General features: G+C 36.0%; 1 protein-coding gene across 1 annotated transcript; it reads left to right on the top strand.

Annotated features, from left to right (window-relative positions):
* The first annotated feature begins 1,963 nt into the window (after nucleotides 1-1,963).
* On the top strand, nucleotides 1,964-9,674 carry LOC127983509 (neural cell adhesion molecule 1-like). Its single transcript, XM_052585711.1, has 5 exons — nucleotides 1,964-2,062; nucleotides 2,415-2,479; nucleotides 2,584-2,729; nucleotides 2,929-3,120; nucleotides 9,460-9,674. Exons 1-5 carry the CDS (start codon nucleotides 1,976-1,978, stop codon nucleotides 9,672-9,674), a joined length of 705 nt encoding a protein of 234 aa, XP_052441671.1. The 5' UTR covers nucleotides 1,964-1,975.
* Nucleotides 9,675-13,953: the final 4,279 nt, after the last annotated feature.

Below are 13,953 nucleotides of genomic sequence, written 5' to 3' on the forward strand. Positions count from 1 at the left end.
GGCTCCCAGAAGCTCTTTGTTCATTTTTGATTTTGCCAGACGTTGTTCCATAAAGATGGCATTGTGCTTCGCACCATCTTGGAGGAAGCTTGAGAGCTCTTTTGCAACTTTCTCAGATGCAAATTGACCACTTGCAACTTGATATCAAGATCAAAGGGATTCTGCCTCTGCTCCACAGTTTCCATTATCTTCTGTATTAAACATTGTATCGTTAAAGTCGGTATTATATACCTTATATTGCTATCATACAGTATACTGTTGTATACCAACATTAACACAACATTTCCCCAAAATCATGTTTAATCGGAGATACGAGATTTAAGACTTGGGAGCGGGGAGATACGAGGTTACGCTCTCATTGATAAGAATAATACGGACACAGAAGTTGCTGCTGCCAGCAGTGTTCATCAAAGTCTGCGGTCGCGTCAAGACTTTTGACAAGAATTAAGGCTTTAAAGGGTAACTAAACCCCTGGTCAGAGCCTGACTCCACCCACTGGAAATATTTGAAAAATGCTGAAAAGTGGGCAGAGCACAGCGGAGATAGAGGGGATGAACCTAGGGCGGGGCTGAGCGAGTGCGGTGTGAACCTGAGACCCGCAGTGACGGATTAATTGACAGCTGCTGTCAGAGTCGCTATAATGGAGAGTGACTCTAGTGACGCAACAGAGCATTCACTTGACGTAGAGGACTTTTCTTCCCCACCTTCACCTGAAGTGGAGGATGCCGAGGTCTCTGTGGACACAGGGCCTGAGCCATATCAATTCAAGCCACTGGCACAAACTGCGGTCTTAACTCCCGCATTGCGATCGGCATCCGACGATGCTAGAGAAGCAGCCGTGCAAGAGAAAATGGGGCCAGTCTCAGAGTAAGGCACTGCGTTGCTTTTCAGCGTGAGCTGTGTGGAGAAGCCCATTTCCACCTCCATTGCATTGGAGAAGCAATTCCGTGTAAAATGCAGTTTGCACACTCCAGCTCTAGGTGGGAACTCGCAGTCTTTCAGGCCAAGTGAATGCAAACACTGGCGCCTAATTTCCAAGTCTGCTGGAAAACTATACAGTCCATGCTGTTGCAACCAGCACATACCATCCTGACCACTGTAAATAAATCGATGCTAACTTGAAGCTATCCTAACTGACTTTCATTTTGGACACCTCATACATTGAGTGACAGAACACTCCTATTTGTCATATATTTACATATTTGGTATTGCTGGATTCAGCACAACCCCAACAAGCCATCATATGTGTTCCTATGATAATCCCAGGCAAAGCAAGCACAAAGTAAATGAAAACATTCTGCATAGATATTAAATTTGTGCATATCCACTTATTTTAGGTATGTGTTTACATGTCTCTATTTATTCAATACATCAAGATAAACACATCCAGTCTTTTCTAGTAGTTGAATCAACTTCCTTTGAGTACAAACATCTCAAGTTTCAAAGCTCTCAGAGCTTGTGTGATCGATCTGCATTAGTTTACAGTATATGCCTTAACTCCCATACGGACAGGCTATATTTTAGTCCTTTATTGGTTTTGGGGTGTATAACAATATCAGTAAATTTAAAAATCTTAGCAGTAAAATATTTTTAGCCAAGAATCCATTTCATATGGGAGACCTTAGAGATGAGGAAAAACATTGTTGTTATATGGGTTTAGTTCTACCTCCGGTAGGGGTACCTCAAAAACTAAAGCACTTTTTGACTATTTGTCACTAGCCTATAAAGCCATTACAGTAATATGACTTTTCCATACACCCAACATATTTATGAACATAAACAGAGCAAAATAATGGCAGTGAATTCAAAAATACAAAGATGCAAACAAATAATTTCGTATCTACCTTGCACTGATTGTTGCGCATAAATATGGCAGAAGAAGAAAAAAAATTAAACAAATGTATAACTGTACTTGGTTTTTGTTTGGTTGTTTTTTCTTTCATGGGGTTGGGGGGATACAGTTCTTCTAATCTCAATGAAAATCGATGGCGTTTTTGATACCAGTCTCAACAACCCAAATAATGAGAAGTTCAAAATCCTTGCCAGAAAAATTGAGTCAGCAGTAAGTAGTTTCATATTTTGTTAATGAAAAGTACTGATTGTCTATGCTAAACTTAAAAAAATACTGGTCAAATGATAAATACTGTTTTTAAAACCGATTGTACCTTGAATTTTTTATTTGATTTATATATATATATATTAATTTCTTTTTTTGTAAAATGTTTATTTGTAAATTTCTTCTGTTTATATATATATATATATATATATATATATATATATATATATATATATATATATATATATATATATATATATATATATATATATATATATATCTTTTGGTTCTTGCCATACAGTCTTTTAAAATTACATTTTGGTAAAGTAAACTTCCTAATTTATATTTGGTACTACAGATTGAAGAAATTTACAAAAATGTGCTTGCCTACAGAAAAGGTTCAGTAAAAGTCTTTCGTTTCAGGTAAGGTCTACAATATAAATATTCACTCCAAAGGTCCATTTTGATTTTTCTCTTGTATTCAAACAGTGTGAACTCATTGTTGTGGTTTTTGTGTTGCTCCATAGGCCTGGTAGCATTATAGCAGACTATCAGATTGAATCAACAGACAGCAGCCCCAACAGCCCTGAATTTGCAGAAGCAAACACACAGCTCATCAGCGTTCTCAAAGATCAAGGAATCACTGTAGCTCCGAATGCTTTTGCTCAGAGTGGTAAGGGTAGTCAGTATCTAATCTTAAAAACATTTGACCTTAATTTTATAATTATAATTATTATTAATATCGATTGATTGATTACAGTCTGTTGCTTACAAAATACTGGTTTTTATTTCTTGTAAAAATGTTGAAAGGACTAGCAAACCAATGCTAAATATAAAAAAGGTACAATAAGGTTTGTGAACTTGACTTTCAGAACAAAAGATATTGTCCACAGCAAAAAATTGGTATCCAGAGCAAAATATGGTGCTGAAATGTGAACGCCTATACTCAGGTACAATGAGATGGACAGTGAATGACCAAGATCCTGCACAAAACAAAGTTAAATACGTCATTTCAGATGACAGTACCACTCTCACTGTGAACAACGTCAATGAGAATGACAAAGGTGAGCCAAAAATATCTTTGTCCTATCAGTGACATCTTACATGTTGACCGTTCATGTAATGTGAAGATTAAAACTGTTTGGTAAAGCTATGTAATATTCTACTTTTGTGTATCCAGCTGGCTGATATTTAATATTAATGTGATGCTCATTATCTAGCATTATCATTACTTTATCTTTTTTGATAAGAAATAAGCTTTAAGATCACGTGACCCACCGAAAACAATGGCGGTGTAGTTCGATTGCTTCATGACAATGTATCCTTAATCTTCTTTTTCTCAGTAAAACGACCAACATTTAGTTAGTTTTTGACAGTTATTCCAACAGAGCTAAAAATGAAGATGGCAAAACGTCAATTGACACTGGCTTCGACCAAGAAAATGCGAGTTAAAAACCCTAATTATGTTTCAGAGGGGGAACTTTTAATGCCAAGCGTTGCCAACGAGTTAAAAATGCACCTTAGCTTCATCAGGGAACTGTTTAAAGAAGAATTCTCAAAATATAAAAGCAGATAAACTTGGAGTTAAAGAGGATGTTCATCTGATAAGAAATAATTTTGACAACATGCAAACAGCTCTTCATCATGCAAATAAAATAAATAAAATAAACAAAAAACACTGTGGAGGTTAAGCTTGATAGCATTAAAACATTTTATAGTCACTAATCACACTCCTACCTCTAAACCTAAACATTTCTGTACAGTATAAGAAAAGCATGAAAGACAGATAACGTTAAATGCAATTAATGTTACAAACATTTATTCACAAAAGTGTGGACTCAGAGGAAGGCCTTTGGAGAAGCTCATAGCCCTAGTTGCTTAAAGTCCAGTGTTAAGTTTCCAAAGTCTGTGATGATTTGGGGTGCAGTGTCATCTGCTGATGTTGTTCCATTGTGCTTTTTTAAAAACCAGAGTCACTGCACCCGTTTACCAAGAAATTTTGGAGCACAAAAGCTTCCCTATGCTGACCAGCTTTTTAAAGATGCTGATTTCATTTTCCAGCAGGATTTGGCAGGATTCGGAAAGCTGAATTCAGCAAACATCATACCAGACAATCCAAATATTTTCATGGAGAAAGCTCTTCTAAGCTATTGGCTTTGAGGTTGAAAGTTGAGTAGAATCTAAGGCTAGTATATCGGCTATAAGACTTGATTAGTTATAAAGCCCCCCTGAGTTAGATGGGATTCCCCCAGTGTTAATGAAGCTATTATGGGATATAGAAGCTCCCATGATTCTTAATTCTCTTAACTTTGCATTAGAAAATGGGGCTTTACACAGGGACCAATCCACAGCTTTAATGACTTTGCTGCTGAAGAAAGGGAATGACTCATTTTAATGTTCTAGTTACTGGCCTATTAGCCTTCTATCCACAGACTCTGGACACAGAGAAATTGGACAGAATCGAGTGGAGATTTTTGTGGTCTGTCCTAGAGCATTTTGGGTATGGCTCCTTTTTTCTACAAGCACTCAAAACTATTTATTCTGAATGCCAGAGTGCTCACTGGTTCTTACATCCTTTAATCTTGGAAGGAGAATGCATCAAGGTTGTCCTCTGTCACCCTTGCTTTTTTGGCTCAAGCGATAAGACAATGTCCTGCAGTAGTTCCAATAAGTTTTATGTATGCATCCCATAAAATGTAACTCTAGGCTGATGACATTGTGTTGTATAAATCAGACATCACAAAGTCAGGAAAAGGAATGCTTAAAATTATTTCAAACATTTGGTAAACTGTCTGGTTATAAGATTAATTGGAACAAATCCATACTCGTGCCCCCTAATTTAGCTGCTAAATCAGAAATTCAAACCTTACCCACTATGTCAGCTAAAAGTTTAATTATACAGCAGTATCAAAAATCTTGTAGAATAATAAAGAGCCTAGAATTCGCCTTAAATCTATGCTGAGGCTGAAATCTCATGGTGGCTCATCCATGCCAGATTTTTGGTCCTATTATTTAGCATACCAGATGAGACACTTAGGACCTGGCTAGACGTTGACCCCCCTGTCCCATAGCAAGCTTCAGAAACGAATAGTATATGCCCATGACGTCAACAGGATTTATCCTTTACTGGAATATCTAAGAGAGTTCTGCAAAAGTTTGGTTCAATTATATGCCATCCTATCAAATATTGCAAGCAGCAGAAAAGATTATGAGAGCTTCAGATTCTTACAATGACTGTACCCCCATTTGACCAGTGTTGGGAAGGTTACTTTAGAAATGTAATAGGTTACAGATTACAAGTTACCCTACTTAAAATGTAATAGTAGTGTAACTTTTTTAATTACTTTAATAAAGTAATGTAACTAATAATTTTTCTAAATTTCTAATGAATGTTTATTTGCAACTGTTAATCATTTTCAAACAATCATTTTCAAACAATCATTTTCAAAAGTCAAGTCACCTTTATTTATATAACGCTTTAAACTAAATACATTGCGTCTTTTGTTGCGTGTGGTCATCTGAGACAAGGCCTTTACAGGGGATCTGTATCTGGGGCTCTAGTTGTCCTGGTCTCTGTCTTCTTTCAGGGATGTAGAGGTCCTTTCTAGGTGCTGATCCACCATCTGGTCTGGATACGTACTGAATCCGGGTGACTGCAGTGTCCCCCTATGTTCTGGATACAGACTAGATCTGGTGGCTACGGTGACCTCGGAATAAGAGAGAAACAGACTAATATTAGCGTAGATGCCACTCTTCTAATGATGTAGCAAGTATATCAGGTGTAATGGGAAGGTTTCCCGGTTCCGGTTTACCTAATTAATGCAGCCTAAAAATCCTTTTACGGATTTGGATATTAAAAGCATATTAGTATGTTATGTGTAAACCAGGTTAAAGAGATGGGTCTTTAATCTAGATTTAAACTGCAAGAGTGTGTCTGCCTCCCGAACAATGTTAGGTAGGTTATTCCAGAGCTTAGGTGCCAAGTAGGAAATGGATCTGCCGCCCGCAGTTGATTGTGATATTCTAGGTTTTACCAAATTGCCTGTTGAGTTTTGAGAACATAGTGGATGTAGAAGATTATAATGTAAAAGGAGCTAATTCAAATACTGAGGTGCTAAACCATTCAGGGCTTTATAAGTAATAAGCAATATTTTAAAATCGATACAATGTTTGATAGGGAGCCAGTGCAGTGTTGACAGGACCGGGCTAATATGGTCATACTTCCTGGTTCTAGTAAGAACTCTTGCTGCTGCATTTTTGACTAGCTGTAGTTTGTAAGTGTGCAGAACAACCACCCAATAAAGCATTACAATAATCTAACCTCGAGGTCATAAATCCATGGATTAACATTTCTGCATTTGACATTGAGAGCATAGGCCGTAATTTAGATATATTTTTGAGATGGCAAATTACTTGTCATCCAGTTTTTTATATCGATTATACATTCCATTGGTTTTTCTAATTGAAATATTTTTACAAGCCTATTTAAAATAACTGATTTCTATTTGAATATATTTCAAAATGTAATTTATTGAGATTTCAAAGCTGAATTTTTTGCAACATTACCCCACTCACACGATCCTTCAGAAATAATTCTTATTTTCAGATTTGCTGCTCAAAAAAAAAAAAAAAAAACTTGATAATGTTGATTTTTTTCTTTTAGAAGTTTCTTTGATGAATAGAAAATTCAGAAGAACAGTATTTATATGAAATAGAAATCCTTTGTAAAATGACGTCTTTATCATTACTTTTGATCAATTTAAAGAATCCTTGCTAAATAAAAGTACTAATTTCCATGAATTGTTTTTCCAAAAAATTTTAATTATACAGACTCTAAGCTTTTGAATGATATAGTGTATAATGTTGCAAAAGCTTTTTATTTCAAATAAGTGGTGATCTTTGGATCCTTCTATTCATCAAAGAATACAAAAAAAATAATGTACTCATATGTTTTAAATATTGATAATCAGTAAATCAGCATTATCAGAATGATTTCTGAAGGATGGGAAACTGAAAACTGGAGTAATGATACTGAAAATACAGCTTGGATTACAGGAATAAATTACATTTTAAAATATATTCAAATAGAAAACAGTTATTTTAAATAGTAAAAATATTTCACAATATTACTGCTTTTGCTGTATTCTGGATAAAATAAATGCAGGCTTGTTGAGCAGAAGAGACTTCTTTTAAAAACATAAAAAAATCGTACTGTTATAAAACTCTTGAGTGGTAGGCTATAGATTACAGAAATTATATATATGTAATTTCTGCCCCCCTCACTTCTGAAAAGATGGCTACGCCCCTGTCTCTTTGTACATGATATGATGATATAAATAAGTTAAATGGTCATGAAGTGACTCAGAGCAGTTCTAGAGATTATGTTTGTGATCAGGTACTCACATATTGAGGCGGCAGAGGCTGAAAACACTGTGAGCTTCAGTAGGCCTATATGTGTAGTAAATTAAACCGCATGTCTGCGCCATTAATTTCCATGAGGGGCGGACTGGGAAAAAAAAAAATTGGCTGGGAAATCTCACACTCATACACCCACAACACACTCTGAAACATGGACAACCCTATTTTTTGTATGGACCTGACATGAAAAAAGATTTTTAAATTCTTCGGTTGGGGACATTCTTAACATGCTGCCTCTTACGTTCGACGTTACAAAGGCGCTGTCCCAAGTGAAGGTGCTGAATTAGTTGGCATCGATTGCTCAGGAATCGTGTGGCGAGTGGGGCGGGGCCGAGAGATGTGGGAACGAGTGAGGCCGGTGGAGTGATTGGGAAATGAACGACACCTGCGACCCACTACCGGTCTCGAGTCCCACAGAGGAGATGGAAGGATATAAAACTGGAGCGACGACAGTGAAGGACGAGAGAGGACCAGGCCTGGGCTTTATTTTATGTTTGGCTTTTTATTTGAGCGCATCAGTCGTCCGTGAGGGGCTGATGCGCTGTTTTGTTTGTTTTGTGATTATTAAAGTTTCATTTTTGATTGTGCGCCGGTTCCTGCCTCCTTCTTCCAGATGAATATGGAGTTTATATTATTACAGTGGTGCCAAATTATTCACTTGTATAACTTAAGGGTGAATGGGTAATGTAGTTACTGCTCTCGGTGGGATGAATTAGGAAGCTTGCATTGTGAAGGGCGCTCTGAAAATCGGCAGTGCAGGTAAAAGATTAAAACTTCTATTAAAACAGATGTCCAAATGAGCGTACACTTAAAGCACTGCCTTTCCCGATATGTACACCTGATCAATCACTGATGGATTGGCGATAGGGATGAGTGTGCCATCCACCAGGCCCAAGACTCTGGGGATGCCAGCATTTTTTTTTATATAGCCACCTCAGGCAAAATGTCAAAAGGGCTTAAGTTTTGTCGAGGCCGTCTTTGATTCAATACAAGGACACGTTGGATCGCTGCCATAGTTGGTCACTTACTGGACACCACCATGCTTACCCATTTAGATCTTAGGCATTTAGAGCAAAATTGTTTGCCAGATTTTAATTATCAAAAATGATTGCCAATTTAAATGCTTTAATGACATTATGAAATGGTCTAGGCTAATTACCACCATATTAGTTCTGATACTACAACTGCGAAAATATTTTATTATTAGTCTTAAAATGTCCATAACATAAAATCATTTTTGAGCCACAATATTGTCAACATAATTTGACTTGTATTGCGCTGGGCTGATTTCTAAAGACTGCTGTACAGTGGCCGCGACTAGCATCTTGAGCTCAAACAACACTAAGAGAGAGCTTACGAATGGTCTAGACCAACCTTATGGAAGTGTGACTTACAGAAGATAAACTTAGCGTACGAACATTTAGGGAATCGTGCCATAACGTTAAGAGAGAGGTTAAATGAGGGTTTCTGGAAAAGAGAACTTAACACCGTGATTGATTGGGACAATGTCTGAGAAAATGGTTTTGCTACCTCTAAAAACCCAGCACACCAAATGATTAATTATAAATTAATCAGTAAGGCAAATGCCACTCCATGTTTATTAAATAATATAAAAAGCAAGTCTGACCCTTTCTGTCAGCTGTGTAATAGATCAAAACAAGTTCTAGGACTGTTACTGAATTGCATTGCTCTGGTCCTTGGTACAGGACTTGTTGTCGGATTTAAAAAAATATATATAAATATATATATATACATATACATTCTATAAAAGATTATCCTTTTGTGTGCCGTTAGTATGATGCTATAGCACTATAAATACAACAATTGCATACATTGCTTTATCTTTAGTATATTTAAGGAAAATTATTATAAAAGCACTGTCTTGTATTTACTTTAGAAAATAATAATTGCATAATCTTAAATAATAATGCATAAACTTGTGTGTATATATATATATATATATATATATATATATTTTCTTGCAGGTCGATATGCATGTATCATAGACAGGACAATACCTTACATTCAATGGCAAGATATAGTTATTGAAACACTTCCCGATATCATAGTGGGTGAAAATGTAAGAAAGTTTCAGTGTGCTGACCAGACTGTTTCACTGAAATGCTGTGAAGAGAAGTACAGTGTGGAGTGGACCCAGAAAACCTCTGATGATGTAGTGATTTCAGGTTGTACAAACTGACTGGCAATACATTCTTACAAAATTTACTAACTGGAGTTTTCACTTGCAATGAATTGCTTTGTTCAGTTCACCATGTTTTAATTTGTTTTTAATGATTTGTATTTACTTGTTTCATGCAATCAGAGGACAAATGCATCACATTAAGACATACAATCAAAACTGGAAATTGTGGGAGTAAAACCTTTACATGTCGACTCAAGGACCCGGTGCTTCAAGGTTTCACCTACAGCAGTAAAAGTGTTATTGTTAATAAAGTCAGCGCAGGTAAATCTTTTTTTTTGTTTGTTTTGTTTTTTTTATCCTTTGATGTAGCCACGTGTGTGTTTTTGTTGTTGTTGTTGTTGTTGTTTTCGTCTGTCTAAAATAGAACAGTTTTTCTATTTTTCTAAAACTTAATCAAATATTTACTCTAGTGTTCAGCTGTAAAGATGCAACACTTGGGGATGGACAGGAAGGTGATACTTTGACAGGACCCTGTGAAAAAGGCAAGGAAGGCACAATAAAATATAGATGTAGTTCAGGTAGATGGGTGCCTCAGGAGACAAACTGTATACTTCAAGTTATCAAAGGCCTTGAAAAGGATGCTGCGGTAATTGCCATCATCTGTTTATAAAAATAAATATTCAACCATCCATTTAAAATATTCCTGATATTCACATTTCTTCTCTACTTTGTATTTTAGGTCTTGGTGGTGCAGGACATACCAGTATTTGTTGCTCAGCTGAGTACTGCTACAGAGAATAATACACAAGTGATAACACAGTCTGCTGTGACTGTCCAAACCATTGTTGGAATACTTGTGAAAGTTTCTGGTGTTTCACAAAACATTATCATCAATCAGCCGGTGATGGAGGTATGTTCAATACAGTGTGTGTCTATATGCATAGTTAAATTGTGGCTAATCAAAACTTTATCAAGATAAAATATTTGTACATTATCTTTTCCCATCTGATGAAAAATAGTTTCTGCTAAACATTATGTTCTGTGTAATTTCCAGGATTTCCTTAAAACAGTGGATATCATTGTTTCGACATCTGCCATTGAAACCTGGAAAAATTTAAACAATAACAACAAGACAGATAACACCAGCACAGCACTTCTGAAAGCTATTGAGGATATAAGTAACCGTCTCACAAATGCCAATTTTAGGATTAATGCAACATCTATTGAGTTGAATAGAACTGTAACAAACAGCAACTTTTATAGTGGAGTATCGAGTCTGCCAAACTCAACTACTGAGATCCAGATACCAGAGATTCCTTTATCCACTTCTTTAACCATCATAGTCTTCACAACTCTTGACAGTATCCTACCTACTCGAGATACTAGAAGTAACGGCAGTAGCAAATCAGATGTGCGCATCAATGGAGATGTGGTTGTGGTAAAAGTTGACAACAAAACGATTAACAACATATCTTTTGCGTTTGACATTTCTAATAAGTCTTTGGGAAATCCTCAGTGTGTCTTTTGGAACTTTTATCTCGATGCATGGGATTCCACTGGATGTAAAGCAAAGTCCTATAAAAGTAAAGGGATTGAAACTGGCAAGATTACATGTGAATGCGACCATACAACCTCTTTTTCAATCCTAATGTCACCGTTTTCCATTGATAACATTGCCTTAGCCTATATAACTTACATTGGCGTAGCTTTTTCGATGGCCAGCTTGATTATATGCCTGATTATTGAGACTATTGTGTGGAGGTCAATGACAAGAAACGACACATCCTACATGCGACATGTCTCCATAGTCAACATTGCCGTGTCTCTGCTGATAGCAAACGTCTGTTTTATCATTGGAGCCGCAGTCGCAGAAAGTGAGCAGCCAACCTCAGTGGGTCGCTGCAGTCCAGTGGTTTTCTTCATGCACTTCTTTTACCTGGCTCTTTTCTTCTGGATGTTAATGTCAGCGCTGTTGCTCTTTTACCGTACCGTCATGGTCTTTTCTCAAATGTCAAGGGCTAAAATGATGGCCATTGCCTTCATAGTTGGTTATGGTGCACCTTTGCTCATAGCGGCCATTACGGTTGCATCAACAGCTGGACCTCAAAATTATGTTTCCAAAAGAAATGCATGCTGGCTGAACTGGTATGAATCAAAGGCCCTGCTGGCATTTATGATTCCAGCTCTCACTATTGTAGCCATAAACCTCGTGGTTTTGATTGTGGTTCTGTACAAGATTTTGAAGAGAGGAGTTGGTGCTGCAACTCAACCAGATGAGAAAGACGCCCTGGTGGTCATTGCTAGATGTGTGGCCATTTTGACTCCTATTTTTTGTCTAACATGGGGATTTGGAATTGGAACCATGGTGTCACAGGAATTAGGCATTCATGTGGTGTTTGCATTCCTCAATTCACTGCAGGTATCACTTTCTTGTAATGCATGTATATTTTATAATTCTATAAGTATTCTTTACAAAGCCTCAAAACAACATATTGTAATGGAAAATTCCCAATGAAATTCAACAGCATTAGTATTATTTACTAGTAACATTTTACTCATATATTTGTGTTAATTTTTCAGGGATTCTTTATTTTGGTGTTTGGAACCGTTTTATACAGCCAGGTTTGAATTGATTTTTGTTGCTTGACAAATTGACAAACCATTCTGTCAGAATCATTTTACTGAAACTATTTTAGATTCATTTAGTACTTCTTCAGTGCTTTAACCCATATTGTCATACATGGTTGTAGATCCGTTTGGCTCTGGCAGGAAGACTGTCACTAAGGAACCTTTTCAGCTCTTACAGAACCAGGGTAATTTACAGCAAAACAATGCATATTATCCTTGAGATCTTCCTTGAGATAGATGTACTGTTCATAGTTTACAGCTGATATCTTAAATCTCTAAATTACAGAATACCAATGCATCATCATCTTCAAGTGGACAGGATTTCTTTCTAAGGAGAATTAGTAAGTAGAATAATCATAAACTGGTAAATTATATACAAGTACAATTATACTGTATATAAGAAATATACATTATTAATAATAATGGATAGCATCATTAATACTATTAAACTGGTAATAATATCAAATGTGTGTTTATATATTTTAAGTAATATACAAATAACCATTTGCAGGTGAGGGCAACTTATCTTCAGCCAGCATTTTCACAACTGCATCTTCAAACCGCTCCTATTCCTCAGATTCTTTTATGAATGCTTGATCAGCTACTTAAGTCTTCTTTAATAAATGTTAAATGATGTTAGCTTTGCCAAAATAATTTTCTAACCACTTCATAAATGCGGCCTCAGTTTGACCCATGCGTGGGTCCAATATTTTATCATCATTATTATGTTAAAAAAAATCTATAAGCTGTGGAGCACAAAACTAGACATGTATGGTATCTTTTTAAAGCTCATGAACCTCAGCTTTCAGGAAAACCCAATCACCTTTGCTTTTATGTTTCATGAAAGAAGATTATAAGGTCTGAATTTGACACCCCCCCCCCCCCCATTCAATATTCAATTTCATATTTATCACACAAACTCTCCGAACATATACTTTATTTTATAGAATATGAACTTTACATAAAAAAATATCAAAAGAAATATAACGATGGAAATGACTCCTCTGAACAAGCAAACACATGAGTCATATTCCTGCACCGATCACTACTTCCATGTGTAGCTTCTAGCCCCAAACTGTATATCAGCTAATTCTTTCTAATGTCGATCATGATCATGGTTCCAAATTTGAGGAGGTGTGTACACTAAGCACAAATTCACGTAGCTGTGTTCATCAGTTGCAGTTGCAGTTACTTTTTATGTGTTTATCATGCAATTACAATAAAACATGCAATATAATATATGCAATATTCCATCACTGTTAAAATTCAGAGGGTTTTCTGTAAATTGAGACCATTTTTATTATTTTTCTCCAGTGTATGTAGGTAGGGCACTCTTTTAAATTCAGGTATGCCCAATTCTTTCAGACATCAAAAAAGGGAGACATAAAGAACGCACCGAGACACCAATACCTCCTTTCAGTAAAATCGAAATACATTTGGTTTAGAAAGATATAAATTTGATTCTTTTTCCTTGGGTTACTGCCACTTAGCGGGATCAAAATAAACTTTTTGCAGGGTCAAAGACCAAACAGAGCCTAAATTACAGATTTTTAAATAATAATAATAATAATAATAATAGTATCTCTTTTTTATATGATTTTATCATAAAATTTAGAATAAATACAATATAGTATATGCAATATTCCACTACTGTATTAAAATTTAGAGGATTTTCTGTAAAATTACATTTTTTTTTTTTTAGCAATTT

The sequence above is a fragment of the Carassius gibelio genome, chromosome B20 (genome assembly GCF_023724105.1).
Source record: "Carassius gibelio isolate Cgi1373 ecotype wild population from Czech Republic chromosome B20, carGib1.2-hapl.c, whole genome shotgun sequence".
Lineage (NCBI taxonomy): Eukaryota > Metazoa > Chordata > Actinopteri > Cypriniformes > Cyprinidae > Carassius > Carassius gibelio.